The following is a 24,411-nucleotide window of genomic DNA, read 5'->3' on the forward strand; positions in this document are numbered from 1 at the left end:
GTGTTTAGCGTTTATAGATATAAAATATACCGTATATACTCGATCATAAGCTGATTTGTTTATAAGCCGACCCCCCAAGATGCATAAGTAAAAATGGAAAATTTTTATAACCCGTTCATAAGCCGACCCTATAATTCAGGGGTCAGCAGACTTTGGCTCCCGGGCCATCAGGATAAGCCACTGGTGGGCCGAGATGGTTTGTTTACCTCCAGCGTCCGCAGGCACGGAGGTAAACCTAAGTAAACAAAGTGTCCCGGTGCGCCAGCTGCTTTACTCTGACGGGCTGGGACAGCAACTGGTGGGGAAATTTTTTTGGGGGGGAGAAGCTGGGAGTCAGGGGAGTAACCCCTGTGACCACCCCCCACATGACCCTACCCCTAGCCTGGGACCCCCACACTCTCCCCATCCCATCCCTTCCCACCTTATCTGGGGAGGGCCAGGGGAGGATGTCTCTGACCTGGCTGGAGCTGCTCCGGCAGGCTGGGCGGCGCGGCCACAGCCTGCTCTGGGGGGTGGGGCCGAGTGGCACGGCTGCTGCCTGCCAGCCCCGGAGCCGCAGCTGCTTCGGAGGCTGGGGGGAGAGCAGCGTGGCCAGAAGCGGAGAGACTCTGGCCCCGCCTCTTCCCTTCTGGCTCTGCTGGCTGTGCTGCTCTCCTTGCTCCCTCTGTTGGGGGGAGGGGCTGTGTCCCACCTCTCCCTCTCTATACCCGCTCATAAGCCGACCCCCGTCTCTGGTGCTTCCCTTTTTTACTAAAAAAAATTCGGCTTATGAACAAGTATATACGGTAATCTGTAGATGAATAATCAGTGCCTTACTATATGTTAGTGCTGTTAATGTGGTACAGTGTGGCAAGGATCATGAAACCAAAGTTATGTTCTCTCCAATACATTGCCTCACAGAGGGCCAAATTATACCTCTTTAGATAGATCTGCAAAAGGGAGGATAAGGAGGTACATCTCACTTTCACTCGCATACCTAATGGTAGTGCCCATTTAAAGCATGATGGGGCCCCCTGGTGAACCGATAGAAAAGGTGTAATACATGCTCCTATACTAAAATGATGATGATGATTTGGGGGTGGGGAGGTATAAGGTCATCGCCGTGCCCTCACCCCTTATGGTCCAGAGTCCTTAGACAAATTGTGGGAGTGATAGGGTGGAGGAGAAAGTGTACAGGGTCTTCTCATACTCTCATACATCTGTGCAAGGGCAGCCATAATTTAGCCCAGGTGTTTTAGGGACATTTGTCATTTGCAGATAGAACTGCACTGGGTCCATATAATTTTCACTAATATCCCTACCTAAGGTATTTAAATGAATTCTTTGTCTCATGACTGAAGTTTTGCTTGACATATATATGTCTATGGCGTCCATCTAAGCCCTAACTTTTAACATATAAGAGTGGGCCAATGTATATGACTGAGGTTAGGGAAAGACTAATTACCCAGGAAACTGCAGACCTATACCCAGAATTGCCAACTTCAAGAAATTAAAAATCATGAGTCGGACCCCTAAAATCATGAGATTGGCCCCCAAATCATGACATTTTAATAAAAGATTATATTGTGTTTTTTTAGGTCTCTTGATATTTGAACTCCCCCTGTCCATCCCCAGGGTGTGTACATGTGACAATTAGTGTTGCCCACATGTGGGAGTGTGCAGCAGGGGCCAAAATCAGCTTATCCAGCACATCTGCCCATCTCTTGCCCAGCAATTAATCCTGTCCCCCAGTCTCCCATCAGTTCTCTCCCCACCCAGCCTACCTCAGTTGAGCCCCCCTTCAGTTCAGTCTCACCCCATCAGTTCAACTCCCCTACTCCATCGATCCTCACCGCCCTCAGTTCACCCTCCCGGCACTCAACCGGTCTGCGTAGAACCCACCATCAATACAGTCCCCTACCCCAACAGCCTCCACCCTCCTCACTTCAGCTCCCCTGCTGCCGCCAGCCTCACCTCTGCTCCTTAGAGTTCTGCACCCTCCCAAGGCCTGGTGGGGCTGCAGTGGGGTCCCCTCTCCCACTTCCCAGGCTGGCAGGGGAGCAGCCCCTGGGGCTGACAGGATTTCTAAGTAAAATTAAGCCTCACATTTAGAACTCTCAAATGTCAGGAGTTTTTTTCCCCAGTTGATTCAATTGCTTATTTGAAGTTTCCCTGCTGGAGTGTAGCCACCTGTTAGCTGGATAGTTTTGTTTATCTGATATGTAAATGATTTCTCATTGTCTTTCAAAGTACTTTGGAATTAACTGCCAGGTGGAGAAGCTGCATTCCTTTTTTTAGGGTGGGGTAACTCTTGTTTGACTGGAAACACATTAGAATGTGCCTTGTTGGGGAAAAAAAATCCTGACATTGAGAGTTTTATTGCGAGATCATGAGTGAGGCTTAATTTTACTAAGAATTGATTGCGAGAGTTGACATGTCTGTATACCTTCAGCCATTATACTTTATAAGAGCAAGTACCTGAATCACCATATAAGCTACAACATTCTGCTTGTATGTATGCAATTTCTAATTTTCATGTAGTCTCTGGTATTTGTGTGACACACTGCCCCCATTCTAGAGAATATAATTTTTGTGTATGCAGAGATCTTGAACAGACAAGAAACCTTTCTGTTAGTTTAACCTCAAGTGCTGCTGGCTGAAATGGTGTTTGCACAGTTCAGTAACTAATAACTTCTTTTCAAGTGAATTGGGAGCTGCTGAGAGATATTGATAGCTATGCGGAGTGCAATCCTGTATTAATCCATAGAGCTGGTTGTGAGAGTCAGGGTCCAGACACCCTGTGGTGTGAATGGGGTGTGTGAATCCCATAGAATAAGCAGTTGAGTATACAGTTTTACTCCTGGGGGAATTCTGTGCCACTGCACATGTGCAGAATTCATGTCCCCTGCAGATTTCTTTGCGTCCCTGCAGAAATATGACTTTCTGACAGGGAAGCAAAGGGAAGCTGCAAGAGCAGTCATGCACCACTCCCCTAGCTGTGCAGGTACATTGTTTCAGGCACCCAGAGCAGCCGACGGAGAGGTAAATCACTGCAGGGCTGGGGACACCCCAGCTAGTGGCTCCTACCCTGAGCCGGGATCAGCTACTAGTCCTGGCTGGGCTGGAGGTAGAAGAGGACGTGACTTCCTCTTCCCCTGCAAGGAGTGGCTGGGGCTGTGTCAGACCCACCTCCCAGAAACCTTCCCCAGCTGCAGGAAGCTCGTCATCCTCCCCTGCTTCCTGCCCCCTTCTCTCCTCATCTGTGGGAGGAGGGGTCACTGTACGGGGAGCTGCTCCCCATGCATCCAGACCTCCCATACCCAGACATCCCTGCCAAGCCTCACCCCATACACCCATCACACCCCAGCCCTCGATACCAGAACATTACCCCCTGCACCCAGACCCCCCTGCCTCCAGACTCCCACCCCTGCACCCAGACCACCCCCCACTGAGCTCCCTGCACTCAAGCCCCCACCCTGATGAGCCCCCACATCCAGACCCCCATGTCACTGACCCCCAACTAGCTGCACCCAGACCTCCACCCCACCAAGCCCCACTCCCCCTGCACCCAGACCCCCCTGCTGAGACCCCCACACCCCTCTACTGAGCCCCAACCACCTTCACCTGGAAGCCCCTGCAGAGTCCCATTGCTCCAGAACCTGGGAACACTTCCCCCTCCCCCCAAATGAGCCTCTGTGCATCCAGATCCCCCCACACCTAGACCCCACACTGAGCTGCCTGCACAGATTGTCCCACACAGAATCCTCTCACCTCACACCTGGATCCCCCCACACTGAGCCCCTCCATACTTGGATTCTGTGTGGTTGAGCCTGCCTGCCCCACACCTGGTGCAGAGGGGCAGGGCCCTAGGGTGTTTTTGGGGCGGGCCCAGGCCTTGTGCTGCATCAGGGTCGGGTGCAGCCTCACTGCTGAATCTGTCCCAGGGGTGGAGGGTGAGAGGGCTGCAGGGTGATCTCCCACATTCATGCAGCCAGTGGCCTGTGCTCCCCACTGCCGTGCTTGGGCCTCTGCATTTATTTATTGACAAATAAAACTTGCAGATTTTTAAAATATTGTGTGCAGAATTTTTAATTGTTTGGTGCAGAATGCCCTCAGGAGTAATACGATGTTATTGTGCTATAAAAATGTAAAGTAAGGTCTTTTATGAACGTTGGTAATGATCATGATCATTATGAGATATGTGTACAGACTGTGGTTATGAATTTGTTTTTGTGTATGTATAAAATTGTGCTCATAATTTGTGGTGTAGCATTCAGCTCACCTCACAGTGGGATGGTGAGCAGCCAGGCAGGGAGGGGCCGCCTCCCCAATCAGAGGAGAGTAGCTTTGATCATCTAGGATTGTACAATCCAGGAAAAGACAAATGATGGACCATTAAAGTTAATGGGAAAACATTGAAACAATTTGAAACGGAAAAGAAAACCCCAGTCTTGGAAAACTAAGAATGGGGGGAGTTTTCCCCCACTTTGAATATCTATAGTGAACAAAACTGCAAACCTTTAAAAATGGAAGGGGTTTGAACTGAACAGCATCCAGAAATTGAGGGACAGTCACTTGACAGGTGCTGTCCATGATACACTGGGAAACTGTTCAGAGGCAATAGGCAACTTGTATTAGAAAAGGGAGTTGATCTCATTTGAAAGTGTAAAGCCTGAGGTTGCATCTTTGTTTATTTTCTGTGCAACTGGTATATCTTTGCTTTTCCTATTTTATCTTTGAATCTGTGACCTTTTTTCTATTAAATAAACCTTTTGTTTATTTTTAACCCAAGCAGGTCTGTGGTGTGCAAACTGTGGAATGTATGTGCCAAAGCAAAGCTAGTGTCGGGGCTGGTTTTACGTCTTCAGGGGTGATGAGCCAGAGGGGAAAAGTCCAAGTGCCTGGTAGTTAAGAACTCGAGGTGGACAGATTTGGGGAGACTCAGGACTGGAAAGGTTGTTGGTGTCAACCTGGAAGGAGTAACTAGGCTGGTGGAAGCTAGGGTGAGACTTTTATACTTGGGTGGCTACTGGTGTCGGGGCTCTGATTCATTGCAGCATAGCATTAAGGCATCCAAGGTTACAGAGCAGGTGGCAACAGAACCTCTTACTAGTTTGGGAGATCCCCAAAACATCACCCTGGGAAATACATGCTGATGCAGCAGCAGTGCCAACTTTCCCACATTATCCTATCAATGTGCTTCAGCCAGGGTGGATTTGATTTTAATCAAATTGATTTAAATCACTAGTCAGGAAGACTCGATTTAATCATGGTTTGCTACATAAAAGTGCATTTTTGTTCGTTGTTATAACCTTAATACATATTCTTCACAACTCAGAGATAGATGTAGGTTTCATTTTTAGAAGGCACACACTATATATTTTTAAACAGTGATTTATTTTGAAAACTTTTCAGATGAGTTTTACAGCTATATCAGAAAATGAATGATTGTTTGGTTATTTCATTTACCAAAGGTAATTGAAGCAGATATGTATGAAGTCATTGGGAGGTGAACTATCTCCAATTCAACAGGTTAATCGTTAATATTTGGAGGATTTTCTTGCCAGGCTGTATTAGGAGGAGATCATCACCAGCCAGACATTTAAATTGTTTTATTTCACTAAAACAACAGTGTTAAGTATTCTGGATTTTTTTCTTCAACAGCAAACATATAATATTTTAACAAAACAAGCCTATGTCCCTCCCTTCTCACATTTATCTCCAGACTTCTTCTCCTTGTCCAGATCTATTCCACCCCCAACAATCTTCTATTCATTGAACTTTCTGAAACTTTGCACTTTTAGAGAGAGGTTTTGCAGAGGGACAATAGAGTTGAGGTTTGTTATTCTTCACCTCTATTTATTTATTTATTTATTTTATTGTATTTATTTAAAACATTTTTGCTGTTAACAAGCATGTTACCTGTGGAGAGACAAATCCACAGTTTGAGAACTGCAAACTAAGCATCTCTGATGGTATCTTCTAGACTGAGCCCCACTGGGTAGGTAGAAAGATTAACCTAAATAGTCTATACAGAAGCCTGTGGAACCCCATAAAATTGGATCCCTAATCCATGAACTATTGGAACTCATTTACAAAACTTTTCTTAAACATTACATGACTATATTGTCTCATACTATTGAATTACAATTTATAATCCCTATTCCATGATGAGGTATCTTTGAGCTATAATGTATCTGATTAAAATTACCTTTAGATAGGTTTTTTCTTCAAAAAGCATTTTATCAAAAAATCCGATTTAAATAAAAAAAAATCTGATTATTTTGATTTTTTTTTTTTAAAATCATTGATTTTTATCCACCCTGCCTTCAGTCCTTAGTTTCCCCACCAGTGCTCATATTCTCCATGTCGTGTTGATCTGTCTTTCCAGTGAGGAATCTGATTCTGTACATGGTTCCCTCTGGAGTCTAGCATAGTTGCTCCGGGTTTCTGCCAGGTCTCTTCCCATTGCTCTTTTGCCCTTTTTCCTCCTGTCAGAAAGCTGATTGCTGTCTTCATATCCCTCCCAAGCCAAGTAGCTATCCCCTGAACTCAGATACCTTGCATGAGCAAGAGCGATATGAAGATCTCGGTATGGTATTAGAAAGGGGAGAAGACATTTTTCCTTGGTTTCTGAAATCTGCAAAAAAAATTAATTTAAATATAAACTCTTTTGGATTTCTGACAAACAGATAAGGTGGGTGAGGTAATATCTTTTATCGGGCCAACTTCTGTTGGTGAGAGAGTTGCACAGAGCTCTTCTCCAGCTCTGTGCAAGCTCGGAAGCTTGTCTATCACCAACAGAAGTTAATTTAATAAAAGATATTACCTCACCACCTTATGTCTCTCTATTATCCTGTGACCAACACGGCTACAACAACACTGCATATGACAAACAGATGTCATTATTATCATTACTAATGATGATCTTTCTCTTTTGGCTCTTGATCACATATGACTGTTTAAAAAGACAGTTGCTGAATGCTAATAATTCCAGTGCAAATAGAAAGGGAGTTTAGGAGTTATTTTTTTCTTTCATCCATGCCTAGATTCAGCTTGCCGTGCTGCCTTATGTCTTTCTCTGCTCTCATATCAACATAGCAACCAACTAAGCAAACATGACTGGAAGTCAAGGAAGAGACAGTAATACAAAGGATTTAACCAAGATTTTTTTTCTAGCCATGTTTCTCAAATGTACAGTAAAGTCCCATGTTCCCAAGAAAAATACCTGTTGTGGTAGCAGGATTGTATTAAATCACCTGGTTATGTGCAAAGTGGAGCAGAATCATGTGAGAACCTGTGGTTGAAACCTTGAGACTCTTCCTGGGCTGTGTGGAGATTAGAATATTGTGGAATTGTTGATATCAATCTCAAATCAGAGTGGAGGATGCTTCACATTTAAATTACCACAGTCGTGGCGGTTAACTCATAGGGGAGTAGTGACCTTAAAGACGTAGCCTGCTGCCCTCCCATCTGTGGATAGAGCCCTGTGTATAGGGCGGCTCAAGCGATCAGAGAACTTGGAAGGGAGGGCAAATAGTGTACCAAAATATAAAAAGTGTTGTGTAGCGCGAGTAGAGGTCCGTCAAGGTGAAAGGATAAGCTAACTGCTTCATAAACTGTAAATGTACAGCAGGGGTCGGCAACCTTTCAGAAGTGGTGTGCCGAGTCTTCATTTATTCACTCTAATTTAAGGTTTCGCGTGCCAGTAATACATTTTAACATTTTTAGAAGGTCTCTTTCTAGAAGTCTATAATATATAACTAAACTATTGTTGTATGTAAAGTAAATAAGGTTTTTAAAATGTTTAAGAAGCTTCATTTAAAATTAAATTAAAATGCAGAGCCTCCCCAGACCAGTGGCCAGGACCCGGGCAGTGTGAGTGCCACTGGTTGCCTACCCCTGATGTACAGTGTCACTGAAATTGAATGCAGCTACTCCTGGGAAAGATGGCAGCAGCCAAGTAGCACATTGCACAACAGTGTAAGAGGTGAGCTTTTGCTTAAGAACACAAAGGCAAATCTCTCTTCTTATGGAAAGAATCAGGGGATCCTTAATGTTCATTCAGAGCAGACAGGACCTTGGATTTAAGAGAGACAGACACACACTCTCTCTCTCTCTCTCTCTCTCTCAACTTTGCAGTGATCTAAATGCATGGTTCCATAGAGTCTTAAGTGTTTCAAACCTGATGCTTAGATCATTAAGATGTGATCTCTGGGATAATGTAATATCCAGAAACTGTGGAACCTCCTTTGGGAAGATTAATGTACCAGTCCCATGATCGTGTTTCGGATGATGGATAAAAAAGATAATGTACTCTGAGTGCCTGGGGCCCTTCTTATTTATTTATTTAATATAATATATAACTCCTGTAGCAGTTTAAACATATAAAGCATTATACAAGTAACCCATATTGGAATACGCAACCAAGCCTTAGTTATTGCAGTAGAGCAAAACATTTAGTTTGCATGGAAACCAGCCAATTATTATAAATGTGTCTGACAAGGTGCTTGCAGAACTTTATATGCCTTGGGCCAAATTGACCACAGGTATAGCCTAGTGAGATCGATGTTGGAATGTGAGAATGAATTTTGTTCCATTGGCATTTTTTATTTGAATTTAAAATAGGAAATCTTAAATAATGTGCTTTGGAGTCTTCTGTCATAGGAAGGGTGCAGGGAATTTACAATTAAAATAACATTCTGCAGCTCAAACTTGACAAAGGGTTTGAATTTTCTTCTGATCTTATGACTGCATTATATTTGTTTCAAAATCAATAGAAGTTCATGAAGTACGCTGTGTTCCCCTGTTTGCTCAGGGCAGGCAGCCACTTCTGAATAAATTAGAAAAGGCAGTATATGAGGGGATAGGATTAGGCTGCCAAGTGATCGCTGAATCATTTCACTACATAAAGAATGAGTTCTATTGTCTAATCCACTTTTCATTATAGAACATGAGTTCACTTAGTGATAAATTGTTTTTACTGCGTGATGCTGCAAAACAAACTTGCTTTGATAATCACAGATATCACTTGTTCTACAATGTTTGTGTTGTGCAATAAAAACGTGCTGTAACATTTGAACACTTGCCTATAAGAAAAATACAGTGCGTGCGTAAGTTGCTATGTCTGAATCGCAAGCTAAAGGTGCAGTACTAACTGGTGTATTCATCACAGGTTTTTGAAATCTGGGAAAATCAAACCAGTGATCCATGAAGGTATTGGGTGTAGAGGAAAGCCCCAGTGCTCTGCTCATCAAACTGAAGGATTCTAATCACCCTACAGTGAGCGTTTCTCTTTGGTTGGTAGCGTGGACTGTATGCCTAGCAAAACATTTGCAGGGCAACTCCATGTAATAGCACCAATACCGGGTTTGAAAGAAATCTAGGTGCTGCCTTTTGCATTAGAAGCAAAATATGTTGGGAGGGGAATTGAGGAGTAAATGGTAGAAAAATTATTCCTTTCTGCACACTGAGGTATTTGAAATGTACATTTTAAAGTAGATTCTCCTAATTCAGTAATGGTAGCTGGGTATTTTACATGGAGTACACATTCAGTTCCTGTGGAGGTGGCAGTGCTGGGACAGGAGAGGGGGTGGAATAGAAACGAAGGACATTGAGAATGGAAATGTAACCAAATTACCAGTTAACTAAAATCTGTCCTAGATTCCTTTGGAAATGACTCAGAACTAAGAGGATGCGGGTGGGATGGACTAGGGTTAGAATAGACTCCCTGGAACCAGGGTTTCGAATCCCATCAGGGTCAACTTGGCCCTTCATTCTTCTGTGGCACATAAGTAGAATGTCACATAATTTGCTGTGGGCGTGCATGTGTGTGTGCTTTCAGGTATGAAACTTTAACATCTGAGGTGTTTTGCCTGTTTTGCAAGGACATCAACGATTCTGTGGTACTCTTTGAAAGAATAGAGCTTTGTTCTGGTATCCATGGCCAACGTTTACTACTTCTCACTGTCGTGTAGCATAATCTGCATCACCGAGGTGGCTGCACTTTGGTGGTACTGCATGATTACTATTTTTTATTAATTTTTTTATTGCCGTAACATTTAGAAACCCCAACTCACCATAATAGATATTGTAGAAACACATAACAAAAAGACCGTGCCTGCTCCAAAGAGCATAAGTGTATATATTTTGAGATGGAAGATGCTACAGTATACAGTTGTAAACTAAGAATATGCTGTAGCTCTATACAATTATTTCAAGTTGCTATATGTAACGTTATAGTGAGGCAATGGTTAGAGGGCTTTTTAGTTTAGAATGTATTTTAGATTTTGAGGAGCAAGCCTTTTGTGTTGCCTTAGGTAACTCATAGTCATTACCACTATTGTCTTTTTAATGAAGATCTATAGAATAAAAAAACGAATATACAGTTAGATGGACTGGTAAAAGCCTAAGGAGAGAGAGAGGAGTCAAGATTATAGAGAAACTGTAACATGAAATATTTCTCAATTTATTAACTTTTACAATATTGCTGTTTTGTGTATCAATAAAGCATTTAAGATCAGCCTTGCAAAATCATGAAAACTTACCAACACAGACAAACAATCTACTGTACCTGCCTATCTCCATGAAGACAATACTTTTGTCATCTATCGAAAAAACAAAAATTTGTCATGGGTGAGTCAGACTTTGCAGAGCTGATCTTAAAGATGCACAAGTCTGTGTATATAGATTGAGATTCCTTTTGTAAAGTGTATTTTGCAAACAAGAAGTGCCGCTATCTCATATTGATGAATAGATTTTTATTTATTTATTTATTTAGACTTATGTCTACATGAGACCCTAGAAAGCTTGGCTGCAGCCATGATTTGTATATGATTTGTTTTTTTCTGGCTAGTACTTTTAATTTGTGAATTTTCTCTTTTGTGAATTTGGAAATCAGCCTTGTAATTTTATTAAACAAAATAATTTTAGCATTATTATATAATCATAAATGCCAATTTAAGATGCTAAACTCCATACTGACCTTGGGGTTCTATAACATCCCTAGTGGACAGGATTCCTCACTGCATGTAATGGTTCATAATGGCAGTTGATGCTCAAACAGGCTCTCAGACTTTGCTGATGAGTTGACTGATCTTTTTGTGCTTCTGCAAAATGGTTCTCCAGGTCATATTGGGGTAGCCTGAGCAGTGACTTCACATTAAGAAGTCCTTGTGCTGCTGCTGCTGTTTTATAACTTCTTTCATCAGCCCCCCAAAATAAAAAGTAAACTCTTCTTCCTCTGTTATCCAGTATCAACTAAAATAGCTAAATTCTACGCTTGAGGCATCAGATAATTTGATGGAATATTGCTGCTTTGATTTTATATACCACTTTTATTCCTTCACGATAAATTTCCCAGCAGTAGGCTCCCCTCCCCACAACAGGAGGAGGTTCGTGCTTATTCTCCCCCCCCCCCCCCCTCCGCTGAATGGAAGTTTAATTTACTGTCATCTTATAGGTGCTCGGAGGCAAAGTAAAGAAACCAGGCAAACGAGGTCGTAAACCAGCCAAAATAGATTTGAAGGCAAAACTTGAGAGAAGTCGTCAGAGTGCGAGAGAATGCAGAGCGAGAAAGAAGCTGAGATACCAGTATCTGGAAGAGCTGGTATCAAGCAGAGAGAGAGCAATCTGTGCACTTAGAGAAGAGCTGGAAATGGTAAGGAATTTTCTTCTAACCTAAACCTGGGTTTGGGCTAGATCCTGCTCTTATTGAAGTCATTGAGAGTTTTGCTATTGACTTAAATGAGAGCACGATTAGGTCATACGATGTCAAAATCACAAGAACAAATATGTTGAGTGCTTGCTTGGTTTGCATGTTGACTATGATCCTGGTATAAGAAGAGGTTTACAAGATTCGTCATATTTGTACTAGATATAGGTAAGCAAGGTGACTGCTGTGCATGAGTTTGTCATCTTAAAGTCTTATTTCTTATATCTGGGAAAGTGTCTGATTTCAAAGGCTGGGAAGGGGCATACTGAAATATTGATATGTAGAGTCATCTGTAGTTTGTAGTCAGTTGATAGTCAAACAACAATCCTTTACTTTCTCTTCTTTGATTGGTAGCTTTTATTTATAGTTTAACCAGTAGAGGTTAGGTTGGTAACCTCTATTTTCCCATCCCTCTGTCCCTCAAAATCAAAAAAGTTTGTATGTTTTGTAGCCCACTAATGAGGAAGTTTTAATCAGTTATGATGTGGCTGAAAGGAAGGGAAGCGTCCCATAATTCTGGCTTGCAGAGTACCAGAAAAGAACTCCTGAGTATCCACCAGCATTAGATTGATGTGAAATCATTGTTTTAAAAGGTGCTGAGCTGGAAGAGTATTCTCCCTATTGACATGCCAGTAAATGCACACAGTGTTCTTTACAGTTAAATAATTACTGTATTGTAGTATGTAGCACTGCCACCAGTAGTAGTTTTATTAACTGAAGCAAGATTTACTCAGGCCAGGTATGCAATCACGGACACATGCTTGACTCATCAGCAATCATGTAAAAGGCTCCAGCCTAGTAAATGTAGACCTTAAATGAAGATACCAGAAGGTAAAGATTACAGCTTTGTTTTGTCTGCTAATGTGATCTTGCCAGTTTGTTAGTGCTTAATGTGTTTGCATATTTCAGTACAAGCAGTGGTGCATGGCAATGGACCAAGGGAAAATCCCCTCTGAAATAAAAGCCTTGCTAACTGGGGAGGAGCAAAGCAAAGCACAGCAGAACTCAACCAAACTTGCCAAGGCTGGGAAGACAGAAACACACAGTAACAATCCCTGTGAGTATCATGCCTGTGATAACAAAATACGAACTGAGTCTTTCTTCGTGTAGGAATGCCATGGTGGTAGGCAGATGCATAAGGATGTGTTCTCGTACACAAGTGATCGATTGTAGCATTGAGACAAAGGGTTTAGTGGGATGTATAAAGACTTTATATGATATTTACATAAACAAGTACAACACATGCTGTTGTAGTAGCTGCAAAGCTGGGTGATAATTTTCAAGAGAAATTGACACGTTTCAGAGCAGAAGATGTTTTCCCTATGATGAAATATTAAACATTTGACCTGTTCTGTAGAATGCAAGCAAGAGAAGGGAAACTGCAACTTTTAACAAATTATATCTTAGCAAAAGTTAAATGGAATTTCATGGGCCAGAGAAAAGGCACTTTATAAGAGTGAAGGCTTTTCCCCTGCTGAATATCAAAGGCCTGCTGCAAACAATGGAGTTGTGAGAACTTCCCAAAGAAAAGGTAGTGAGAATTCTTTCTAATGAAGCATTTTAGGCTGTCTAAGTAAAAGGGCTGTTATCAGCATGCTTTTTGTGTACTGAGGTTATAAAGACATAAGAACATAAGAGTGGCTCTACTGGGTCAGACCAAAGGTCCATCTAGCCTAGTATCCTGTCTTCCGACAGTGGCCAATGCGAGGTGCCCCAGAGGGAATGAACAGAACAGATAATCATCAAGTGATCCATCCCCTGTCACTCATTCCCAGCTTCTGGTAAACAGAGGCTAGGGACACCATTCCTGCCCATCCTGGCTAATAGCCATTGATAAGACATATCCTCCATTAATTTATCTAGTTCTTTTTTGAACCCTGTTATAGTCTTGGCCTTCACAACATCCTCTGGCAAGGAGTTCCACAGGCTGACTGTGCGTTGTGTGAAGAAATACTTCCTTTTATTTGTTTTAAACCTGCTGCCTATTAATTTCATTTGGTGACCCCCTAGTTCTTGTGTTATGAGAAGTAGTAAACAACACTTCCTTATCTACTTTCTCTACACCAGTCATGATTTTATAGACCTCAATCATATCTCCCCTTAGCCGTCTCTTTTTCAAGCTGAAAAGTCCCAGTCTTATTCATCTCTCCTCATACGGAAGCCGTTCCATACCCCTAATCATTTTTGTTGCCCTTTTCTGAAACTTGTTCAATTCCAATATATCTTTTTTGAGATGGGGTGACCACATCTGCACCCAGTATTCAAGATGTGGGCGTACCATGGATTTATATAGAGTCAACATGATATTTTCTGTCCTATTATTTATCCCTTTCTTAATTATTTCCAGCATTCTGTTCGCTTTTTTGACTGCCGCTGCACATTGAGTGGATGTTTTCAGAGAACTATCCACAATGACTCCAAGATCTCTTTCTTGAGTGGTAACAGCTAATTTAGACCCCATCATTTTATGTGTATAGTTGGGATTATGCTTTCCAATGTGCATTACTTTGCATTTATCAACATCTGCCATTTTGTTGCCCAGTTTTGAGAGATCCTTTTATAGCTCTTCATAGTCTGCCTGGGTCTTAACTATCTTTAGTAATTTTGTATCATCTGCAAATTTTGCCACCTCACTGTTTACCCCTTTTTCCAGATCATTTATGAATATGTTGAATAGGACTGGTCCCAGAACAGACGCCTGGGGGACACCACTATTTACCTCTCTCCATTCTGAAAACTGACCATTTATTACCTACCCTTTGTTTCCTATCTTTTAACCAGTTACCAATCCATGAGAGCACCTTGCCTCTTATCCAGTGGCAGCTTACTTTGCGTTAATGCCTTTGGTGAGGGACCTTGTCAAAAGCTTTCTGAAAATCTAAGTGCACTATATCCACTGGATCCCCTGGGTTCACAGGCTTGTTGACCCCCTCAAAGAATTCTAGTAGATTGGTGAGGCATGATTTCCCTTTACTAAAACCATGTTGACTCTTCCTCAACAAATGGTGTTCATCTATATGTCTGACAATATTGTTCTTTATTATAGTTTCAACCAGTTTCAGGCACCCCTCTCACAAGACTATACTGAGACAAGAAGTGCACTATCGTCTTCATTTAGGAGCAATAAAGCCAGTCCATCTCCTCACATGGGGAAAGGGTTTTACTCCAAGTATTTCCTCGTGCCATAGAAGGACATAGGGTGGTGATGGATCTTGGATCTAAGACTACTGAACAAATTCGTGAAGTCTCAGAAGTTCAGGATACTGACTCTGGCAGCTATAATTCCTTATCTAGGGGCTGGAGATTGGTTTTTGGCCCTCGACCTACAGGTGACCTATTTCCGTATAGTGAGACACCACCCTCCCCACAGGAAATTATCTGCGTTTTACCGTGGGCCAGGATAATTTTCAATACTGAGTACATCCCTGTTCTCAAAGATTCTAGCTGCTTACCTTTGGTGGGAAACGATTTTAGTCTTCCTATATTTGAACAATTGGCTACTCAGGGCTGACCTTATGAAGCAGTACTGACTTGTATCCTGATGGCCCTTTCTCTCTTCCAGGAATTGGGTCTTCAGCTAAATATTTAAAAAAATCCATATTAGCACCTGTACAGAGAATACAATTCTTAGGGGCGTACTTGGATTAGTCAGCAGCCAGGGCTTACCTTCCCACAAACAGATTCATAACTGTGTCTGATCTGGTTGGTCGGGACAGTTCAAGGAAGCCCCTGTACAATAAGGAACTGTTTACAGCTCCTAGATCATATGGCTGATTGCACCTTTGTGACTGAGCATGCAAGCCTACGCCTCCGCTGCTTCCAGGGCTGGCTCAGAAGGACCTATTCATCAACCTGACACAGCCTGGACAAACAGGTCACGGTTCCCCTCCAGTTGAAGAACTCCTTAGATTGGTGCAAAAATCAACTCAGTGTCTGTGCAGACATCCCTTTCATTGCCATGGTCCAACAATAATTGTGAATGGATGCATCACTATTGGGTTGGGGAGCATACCTGAATGGCCTGAGAAACCAGTCTCCATATCAACCTGTTGGAATTCAGGGCAGTCAGGGATGCCTGCCTTCAGTTCCTACCCCTCATCGGGGCAAATCTATCAGGATCATGACAGACAGTGTGGCTTGCATGTTTTATATCAGCAAACAGGGAGGAGCAAGATCCCCCACCCTGTGCGCTGATGCTATAAATTTATGGAACTGGTATATAGTCCATCAGATTCAGATCTCAGCCGTTTACTCTCCTGGAGTCCAGAATGTCACAGCCCATGTGCTCAGAGGAGCTTCTCCTGAGACTATGAATGGGAGTTGGACTTCCATGCATTCGCTCCAATACTGCTAATATTAAGAGTGATGAACAAGATCAGACAGAACAAGACTAGGCTTATTTCTATAGTACTGACATGGCTGAGCCAAGCTTGGTATCCTTACCTGCTTCACCTGTGTGTCCATCTGGTGTTCAAGCTTCCAACCACTCCTCATCTCCTCTCCCAGGATGCAAGTCATGTGCTTCACCCCAACCTAGGAGTCCTCCGCCTCTGAGCATGGCTTTTATGTGGTTTATAGGATTGGAGTCCACCTGCTCAACAGAGATACCACAAGTATTACTAAACAGCAGAATGGAGTCAACTCGAATAACTTATCTTCAGAAATGGAAAAGATCCAACCAGTGGTGTCACCATCGCCGACTTGTGCCTACATCCACCTTGTTCACAGCCATACTGGATTACCTGCTGGACCTAAAGAAATCAGGGTTATCAATTAGCTCGATTAAGGTTCACCTGGCCGCAATATCAGCATTTCATTCTTCACTAGAAGGACTTTCCATATTTACCCACCTTGTGCCCTCAAGATTTTGAGGAGCTTCTACCTCCGGATTAAGGATCCCACTCCAACTTGGGTTCTCAACCTGGTACTCAAATATCTCATAAGACCTTCATTTGAACCTATGGCAACCTACTCCTTACTTCATTTATCTATGAAGAAGGTATTTTCTAGTAGTTATCATGTTGGCCTGTAGGGTTGGGGAAATTGAGGCCTTGATGGCAGCCCTCCACCCCCATTTACCTAAAGTGCTATTGGATTTTCATCTTACCCAGTCCATTCATCTACTGGTGTTTTTCCCAAAACCACATAAGTCTCAGCTGGAGACCTGCTTTCATACCTTAGAGGTTAGATGGGCATTAGCCTTCTATCTAGGTAGGAGCTAGCAATTTTGGAAATCACCTAGACTGTTTGTCTCCATTGCTGAGAGAACCAAGGGATTCTCAATCTCCACCCAGAGACTTTCAAGATGGATCTCTGGGTGTATTGTAACTTGCTATGACACAGCGGGTGCTCTGTCCACCCTGGGGATAATAGCACACTCTACGAGATCAGAAGCAACACCCACAGCTTTATTCAAAATCATTCCAATGTCTGAGATATGTAGAGCTGCTACATGGGCCTCAGTGCATGCTTTTTCGAAGTATTATGCCTTGATCCATGCTGCCAGATTGGATGTGGCGCTTGTAATGCGGTACTGTCTTCAGTCGTGGACTCCATTCTGAAGCTCGCTTCCTCCTCCCTCTGGGAATACTACTTGGGAGTCACCTGAAGTGAAGCATCCACACTACTTTAAGAAGAAGAAGAGGTGACTCACCCTGTACAGTAATTGTAGTTCTTCCACTACCTGCCCTCCTTCTCCTCTGATTTGGACAGTTCTTTGATGTTCGGATAGAGAGGGAACTGCTGAGGGTGGTTTGCCTTTTCAGCCCTATATATCCTTGTTGTCCAGTGTGAGGTTGTATGGATAGCTGAATAGACACTGCTCAGGGTGGATAAAAATCAATGATTCTTAAAAAAAAAAAAAAAAAAAAATCTATTTTATTTAAATTGGATTTTTTTATTTAAATCGGATTTTTTTGATAAAATACTTTTTGAGGAAAAAACCTATCTAAAGATAGTTTTAATTAAGATACATTATAGCTCAAAGATATCATGGAATAGGGATTATAAAATCTAATTCTATAGTAGCAGACAATATATTCATGTAATGGTTAAGAAAAGTTTTATAAATGAGTTCCAATAGTTCATGGATTAGGGACCTAATCTTATGGGGTTCCATGGGCTTCTGTATAGATTATTTAGATTAATCTTTCTATCTACCTAATGGGACTCAGTGCTCAGTCTAGAAGATACCAACAGAGATGCTTAGTTTTTCAGTTCTCAAACTGTGGATTTGTGTCTCCAGAGATAACATGGTTGTTAACAGCAAAAATGTTTTAAAATAAATAAATAATATATAAAGGTGAGAAATAACAGACCTCAACTCTCTTGTCCCTCTGCAAATTTGTGTACACAGAGTCAATCCCTTACCTCTCTCTAAAAGTGAAAAGTTTCAAAAAGTTCAATGAATAGAAGATTGTTGGGGACGGAATAGATCTGGACAAGGAGAAGAAGTCTGGAGATAAATGTGAGAAGGGAGGGACAGGCATTAGAAACAAAAATGAAACTGTTTGAGCAGCATATTCCAGAAGTCTTGAGGTCTTTCTGAGTGTAGCCTTCATTTATTTGAGATCTACCGTACCATTCTCTCACTAAAAGGGAAAACCTATAATGGCAGCAGGCCATAAAAGAGACCCAGTTTGGGAATAAGAACCATTCAAGAAATATATGTTTGCTGCTGATGTTTTAAAGAAAGTCACACCAGTGAACTGGTGGAAGTCACTTAAACACTTGGATTCAGAGACTGTTGAAGTGATAATCTCACCTTTAACAGCAGTAGCTTCTTCTGCCAGTGTAGAAAGAATATTTTCTTCCTTTGGACTAATTCATTCCAAATTGAGAAATCGTTTGGGACCTGAAAAAGCAGGAAAGCTTGTTTTTCTTTTCCAGATTATGAACAAACAGGAAAATGAAGGTGAAAGATGACTGAGTTATCTGCAGAAGCCAATATTTTAAGTTTCTCATGTTGACCTAGCTGACAGAGTCCATTTAATTTTTGGGTTTTTAAAAAAAATATTTCATTACACCTCCTTCTCTCCCTCCTACCATTTTTAATTATTTCATTATGATAGCTCATTTGAAGGTTTCTTGCACAATAAATTTGTTTTATTGGGGGGAAACAGGAGTTGGAATTTCCACCCTGTCCTAAATATAGAGGGAAGAGTAGCATAAAATCCCTTCTTGGCAGCTGTACTGAATCGCCTTACCTGTAAGGGGTTAAGCAGTTCAAATAACTTAGTTGGCACCTGACCAGAAGGACCAATGAGGAAAGAAGATACTTTCAAATCTGGGGGGAAAGGATTTGTTTGTCGTTCTCTTTTGTTATTCCCTCTCCGAACGGAGGGAGTAGCCACACAGGTACAATATCTCCTGAAAATATACCTGGAATAATCCATCTAAAACCACAGAAATTGTAAGTAGGGCAAGGAAATGCGTTAGGTTATCTTTTGTTTTGGGCTTGTGAATTTTCCTATGCTACAAAGGCAGTTTTATTCCTGTTTTTGTAACTGTGAAGCTGAGCCCAGAGGGGAATCCTCTGTGTTTTAAATCTTTTTATTACCCTGTAAAGTTACCTTCCATCCTGATGTTGCAGGTGTGATTCTTTTACTTTTTTCTTTATAATAAAGTTCTTCTTTTAAGAACCTGATTGATTTCAGTGTCCTGAAGACAAAGGGTCTGGTCTGTGTTCACATTTCTAAGGCAATTGGTTGGTATATTATTCTCAAGCCTCCCCAGGAAAGGGGGTGAAGGGGTTTGGGGGGATATTTTGGGGAAATAGGGATTCCAAGTGACCATTCCCTGAATTTTTGTGTAAATCACTTGGTGGTGGCAGCAATACCATCCAAGGACAAGGAAAGGAATTTGTGCCTTGGGGAAGTTTTAACCTAAGCTGGTAGAATATAAATTTAGGGGGTCTTTCATGCGGGTCCCCACATCTGCACCCCAGAGTTCAAAGTGTGTGTGTGTGGGGAAACCCTGACACACCCCCACCTTAAATTTCCCATCATGGTGAGCATCGGCTTCCGCATTTGCTGCCCTTCACCTCATTAATGGGTGTGGCTTTCTGGATTAGCCAGCCATTGGTCTTCTAGGAACCTGTTGTCTAAGATGCCGGTCCACAGTCATCTGGCACATATAGTGTATTTGTGTTCTCATACCGTTGTTTTGGGTGGGATAAAATGGTTATAGAATTAGGTAAAGGAAATATGTTATAGCCTATGTCATGACCATGATCTGTAATAGAGTTGTCTATGCTGCAAACCAAAAAACGTGTAGGCACACAGGTGCTGCTTTCTGTATCAGACAGCTGTATGCTGGCATAGCTAGACAGTTAGTAAAGATGGTCCAAACAGCAGTCTATTTGGTATCCTCCTGGCTTGCCTCAGACGCTGTAGTTCAATAACAAACCATTGAACTTGATTCAGGAATCACTGTATGAAATTCTATGGCCTGTGTTATACAGGAAGTCAAACTAGATTATAAATGTTTCTCTCTCCTTAAAATCTGTTAATCTTCATGAGCCCTTCATTTTGGGGCTCATTAAATTCATCAGCTCCACTTGGAAACTGGTGTTTTAAAACTAATCTTATTCTTGCACACACGGTACCCTGTGCCTGTGGATCTTGTCTGTACACAAAACAGCTCCCAGAACTGCTCCCCAATAAAGAACAAATCTGGTCCTTCAAGTCGGGATGCCATTCAGTACACTAGATAATAAAGTGACTCTCCTCCATAATTCTTGTCAGTGAAAGAGGTGTTTGACCCTCTCTCCCTGTCCCCCTTCCCTTTCTACCATTGTAGCTATAGCCATGCAGGCAGCTCGCTATCTCCTGGAGTGATTGAAGGAGAAGGGGAGAGCATCTCATATCCCCACCTATCACAAAAGAAATCTAAAAGTCAGTTAGGACTTTAGGCCCATTGCGGGGAGTGTGGATATGGGGATAGAAATTATCCAAAGACTTCCCAAAACCTTGTTAGGTGAACCCTAGCACTTCTTGGATTTGTAACAAAACCCAGCACTTAATTTCCATGCACTGCTGTTCTGCCGTGTTTTGTATGTGCATGAAGTAGACAGGAAGGACCTGATTCCCTGTTATATTCCACCAGTATTATGCTAATGAACTCAGGTGATTCTAATGGAATTATACGGGTGTTCTGTTGGAGTAAAGCGGTGTTGAATCAGGTCCAAGGAGTTCTGAGATAATTGTAAGAAAAAACCCCACTGTAAATCTTTCCCTTTTTCATCCCAGGTATTTATTTGATGTATGAAATCATGAAAAATGTGAGGGGATGGATTTAGTATATCTGCCACTTCACAGAGAACGTTTTGGCTAATTATATATTTTTTAAGACCCATCAGTCATGGTTTGCTTTCATAACTGGATAATAAGAAGTGTTCACCGAGGAATCTGGATTTCATGAAGTGCTTTTCAAAAGAATTTTATAACCTACACGTAGTTATTAAAATGTATTAGATTTCAAAAGGCTTTTCTTTTTCTTGACAGCTGAAACCATGACTATGTGTAGAAGAGTCCTTGTGATTATGATTGATTTTCTTTTTCAGGGTGAAAGTTGTTCAGCTGATATGGAAGTCATCGGTGAATCCAATCCTGCTTGGCATCCCGTGAAAGAATGGAGAAAATTTTGCTTCAGAGTTCTGTTTGCTGTCTGTTCTGTGTGATCTTTTCAATTGTTACACCACAAAAATCAGTGTTAATATCACCATAAAGAGGTTGACACTAGCCCACAAATGTATAGAAATTCAGAGGTAAGGCTGAAATTCGATTTTAACCAATGCATGCTTAAGTATTGTAGCATATGTGACATGTAAGATCACCTGATATCGATATCCCTTCTGTAGGGAGGGGGAAGAGAAAATTTCAGCCTTAACACTAAATTTCCGTCTTGTTAATACTATGTAATGTTCTCTTGGTTTTGGCTTTTTGTATAATTTAATTTGTTTATTACTTTTTATGGTGGTTACTTGGGGGGGGGGGGGGACTTTTAATCTGCAAGAAGATATGAGGCCTCATGCTCCTGATTTTGCATCAGCAGACCAAGATCAAGTTGAATTTGTGTTTGTGGTATGCATATGTGGCATACATTGTAACATCTCCCTTTAACCATTCTTGCAGAAGTTGTTAATATGTATTAGTGATACTGTCATTTGCATTGCTGTTCTCTGTCTTGTCTCCTTTAAATTGTGACTAGAAAATATTAAGAGCATTATTTCTTTACTAATGAATTGCAGCAACCTCGTTTTTTTAAAAAGAAACACTGGTTTTCAGTTACTTTTGAAGTCCCTGAACTTACAGTGGGCCTGATCCCTAGTCAATGGAAGCTTTTCCTGGGTAGAATGAAGGAGTAAACCCACTTGGTCTTATGTTCCCCCTTAACTCAAGACTAGCTTTAATTAATTACACTGACTATGTTAACTATGGCTTCAAGCCATAGTTCTTGCATACGTAGGCTTGGCAGAATTTGATTTTTTTTTTATATAATATTGATGTTTATTTGTAAGTGTTTTTTCCTACTTTAGTGATATTTTTTACAGGTGCGCAAAATTATGGGTTTTAAGCATTTTTTGATTTCTATAGATTTAAATATTGACAATTGCAGGAAATTATGGGGGTGGGTCAGAAAATGGGGGTGAGGGGAGACAATAATCAAGAGTAGACATAGAGAATCAAAAAGTTAAAGCTTCATAGCCATTAAAATAAATTGTCAACATCATATGTTGAAATATACAAAATAAATATCCTTAAATCAAACCCTGATAAGAAAAATGCTTCTTGAGAACTTACTTTGCTTATCTGTAAATTTCAGTTATCAATGGAAATATTTTTTTCATATGTTTGTGTATGGTAAAATTGACATTTACAGACATTGACCAATAAAAATCAAATCCTTCCAAGCTTATGTATATGCCATGTTGTCTTTGGGTGGGGGATATAACAAAGTGAGGGTGGAAAATGCTGACCAACCGTTAGCAACAGTGGAGCTAAGTGGCGCTCTGGTGATAAAGTAAGATTCCATTCTGGGACAAGAGGCTATAAGTGGATTGCAAAATGTATGTTTCAATGAACCAGCATGTTTGAAGTAAATACAAAGATCATCTTGGTATGGATGATGGTTTCTCCATTCAATCCTTCTTCCCTGGAAACTGGCAAATAGTTTGATTTATAATTACGTGGTGCTGGCCAAAGCAATGGTTTACCATTGGTGTCCTATAGCTTTGCCATCTAGATTGATGGGAAAAGCTATGGAATGTTCCTAATACCTGCTGTTGTGAGAACGCTTCTCTCTGACCCTTTTCTCCACATATAAATCCTCCTGTCTATGTCTAGGCTGCCGGATTGGTTTTCAGTTTTTGTTTGTTTGTTGGGCAGTACTTGGAATTTCCCCATGTGCCTTATCTCTGCCCCCAGGGCCGTCCCTAGCCATTTTGGTGCCCTACGCAGCCCCCTCCCCCCCCCCGCAGGGGTGTGTGTGTGTGTGGCCCCAGGCCTCCATGGGGGGAGGAGGGGCTGGCCCCAGGCCTCTGCAGGGGGGCAGGAGCAGGCTTGGGGGGCAGGGGGGAAACCACCCCCCAGCACGAGCCAGCGGAGTGGGTTGGGGCCGGGTCGCTTCACTTCCTGCCGCCTGTTAATTGCAGGCGGGCCCGACCCCGCACTCACGGGGCAGCAGGAAGTGGAGTGACCCGGCCCCAGCCCGCTCTGCTCTGCTCCCCTGGCTCCCAGCCTTGGAGCTTGGGGGGTTGGGGGGAACTGCCCCCCAGCACTCACTGGGAGCCGGCAGCGCAGAGCAGGTTGGGGCCCGGTCGCTCCACTTACCGCTGCCCGGTGAGTGCAGACCCGACCCCTACTGCAGTCCTCAGGGGAAGGGGTGGAGTGGGGGCGGGAGCCGTGGGGAAGAGGCGGAGCAGGGGCTGGAGCAGCACACAGCTGCGTACTTTGCGTATGGGTAAGGACAGCCCTGCCCCCCACGCAAAGCCCTTCTGTAACACTTCTTCCCCTGGCTATGACACTCCTTGCCCCTTTGACTGAGTAGGCCTGATCTTAGCTCCCATCAGAAGCTGTCATATCTCTCTGAATGTCAGTTCTCTGGCATTACTTGAAAACACTTGGCTTACTGATTACACTTTGAGGAAGGTAGAACACCACTAGCCTATAATAACTGTACAGAAGTTACAAAAACAACAAGGAGTCTGGTGGCACCTTAAAGACTAACAGATTTATTTGGGCATAAGCTTTCGTGGGTAAAAACCTCACTTCTTCGGATGCATAGAGTGAAAGTTACAGATGCAGGCATTATATACTGACACATGGAGAGCAGGGAGTTACTTCGCAAGTGGAGAACCAGTGTTGAGAGGGCCAATTCCATCAGGGTGGATGTAGTCCACTCCCAATAATAGATGAGGAGGTGTCAATTCCAGGAGAGGAAAAACAGCAGAACTAAAATTCATTTGCAAATTTAACACCATTAATCTGGGCTTGAATAGGGACTGGGAGTGGCTGGCTCATTACAGAAGCAGCTTTTCCTCTCCTGGAATTGACACCTCCTCATCTATTATTGGGAGTGGACTACATCCACCCTGATTGAATTGGCCTTGTCAACACTGGTTCTCCACTTGCGAAGTAACTCCCTGCTCTCCATGTGTCAGTATATAATGCCTGCATCTGTAACTTTCACTCTATGCATCCGAAGAAGTGAGGTTTTTA

At 42.3% G+C, this 24,411-nt stretch overlaps 1 protein-coding gene across 1 annotated transcript in view; it reads left to right on the top strand.

The window, feature by feature from the left end:
• The window catches only part of CREBL2 (cAMP responsive element binding protein like 2), a 33,174-nt gene extending 10,357 nt beyond the window's left edge, over positions 1-22,817 (top strand). The window contains exons 2-4 of the mRNA XM_065403082.1: positions 11,441-11,638; positions 12,602-12,749; positions 21,255-22,817. Coding sequence (XP_065259154.1) covers positions 11,441-11,638; positions 12,602-12,749; positions 21,255-21,259 — 351 coding nt within the window. The 3' untranslated portion in view covers positions 21,260-22,817. The remainder of the gene's footprint in view (positions 1-11,440; positions 11,639-12,601; positions 12,750-21,254) is intronic.
• The last annotated feature ends 1,594 nt before the right edge of the window (positions 22,818-24,411 follow it).

Source organism: Emys orbicularis, chromosome 1 (genome assembly GCF_028017835.1).
Source record: "Emys orbicularis isolate rEmyOrb1 chromosome 1, rEmyOrb1.hap1, whole genome shotgun sequence".
Lineage (NCBI taxonomy): Eukaryota > Metazoa > Chordata > Testudines > Emydidae > Emys > Emys orbicularis.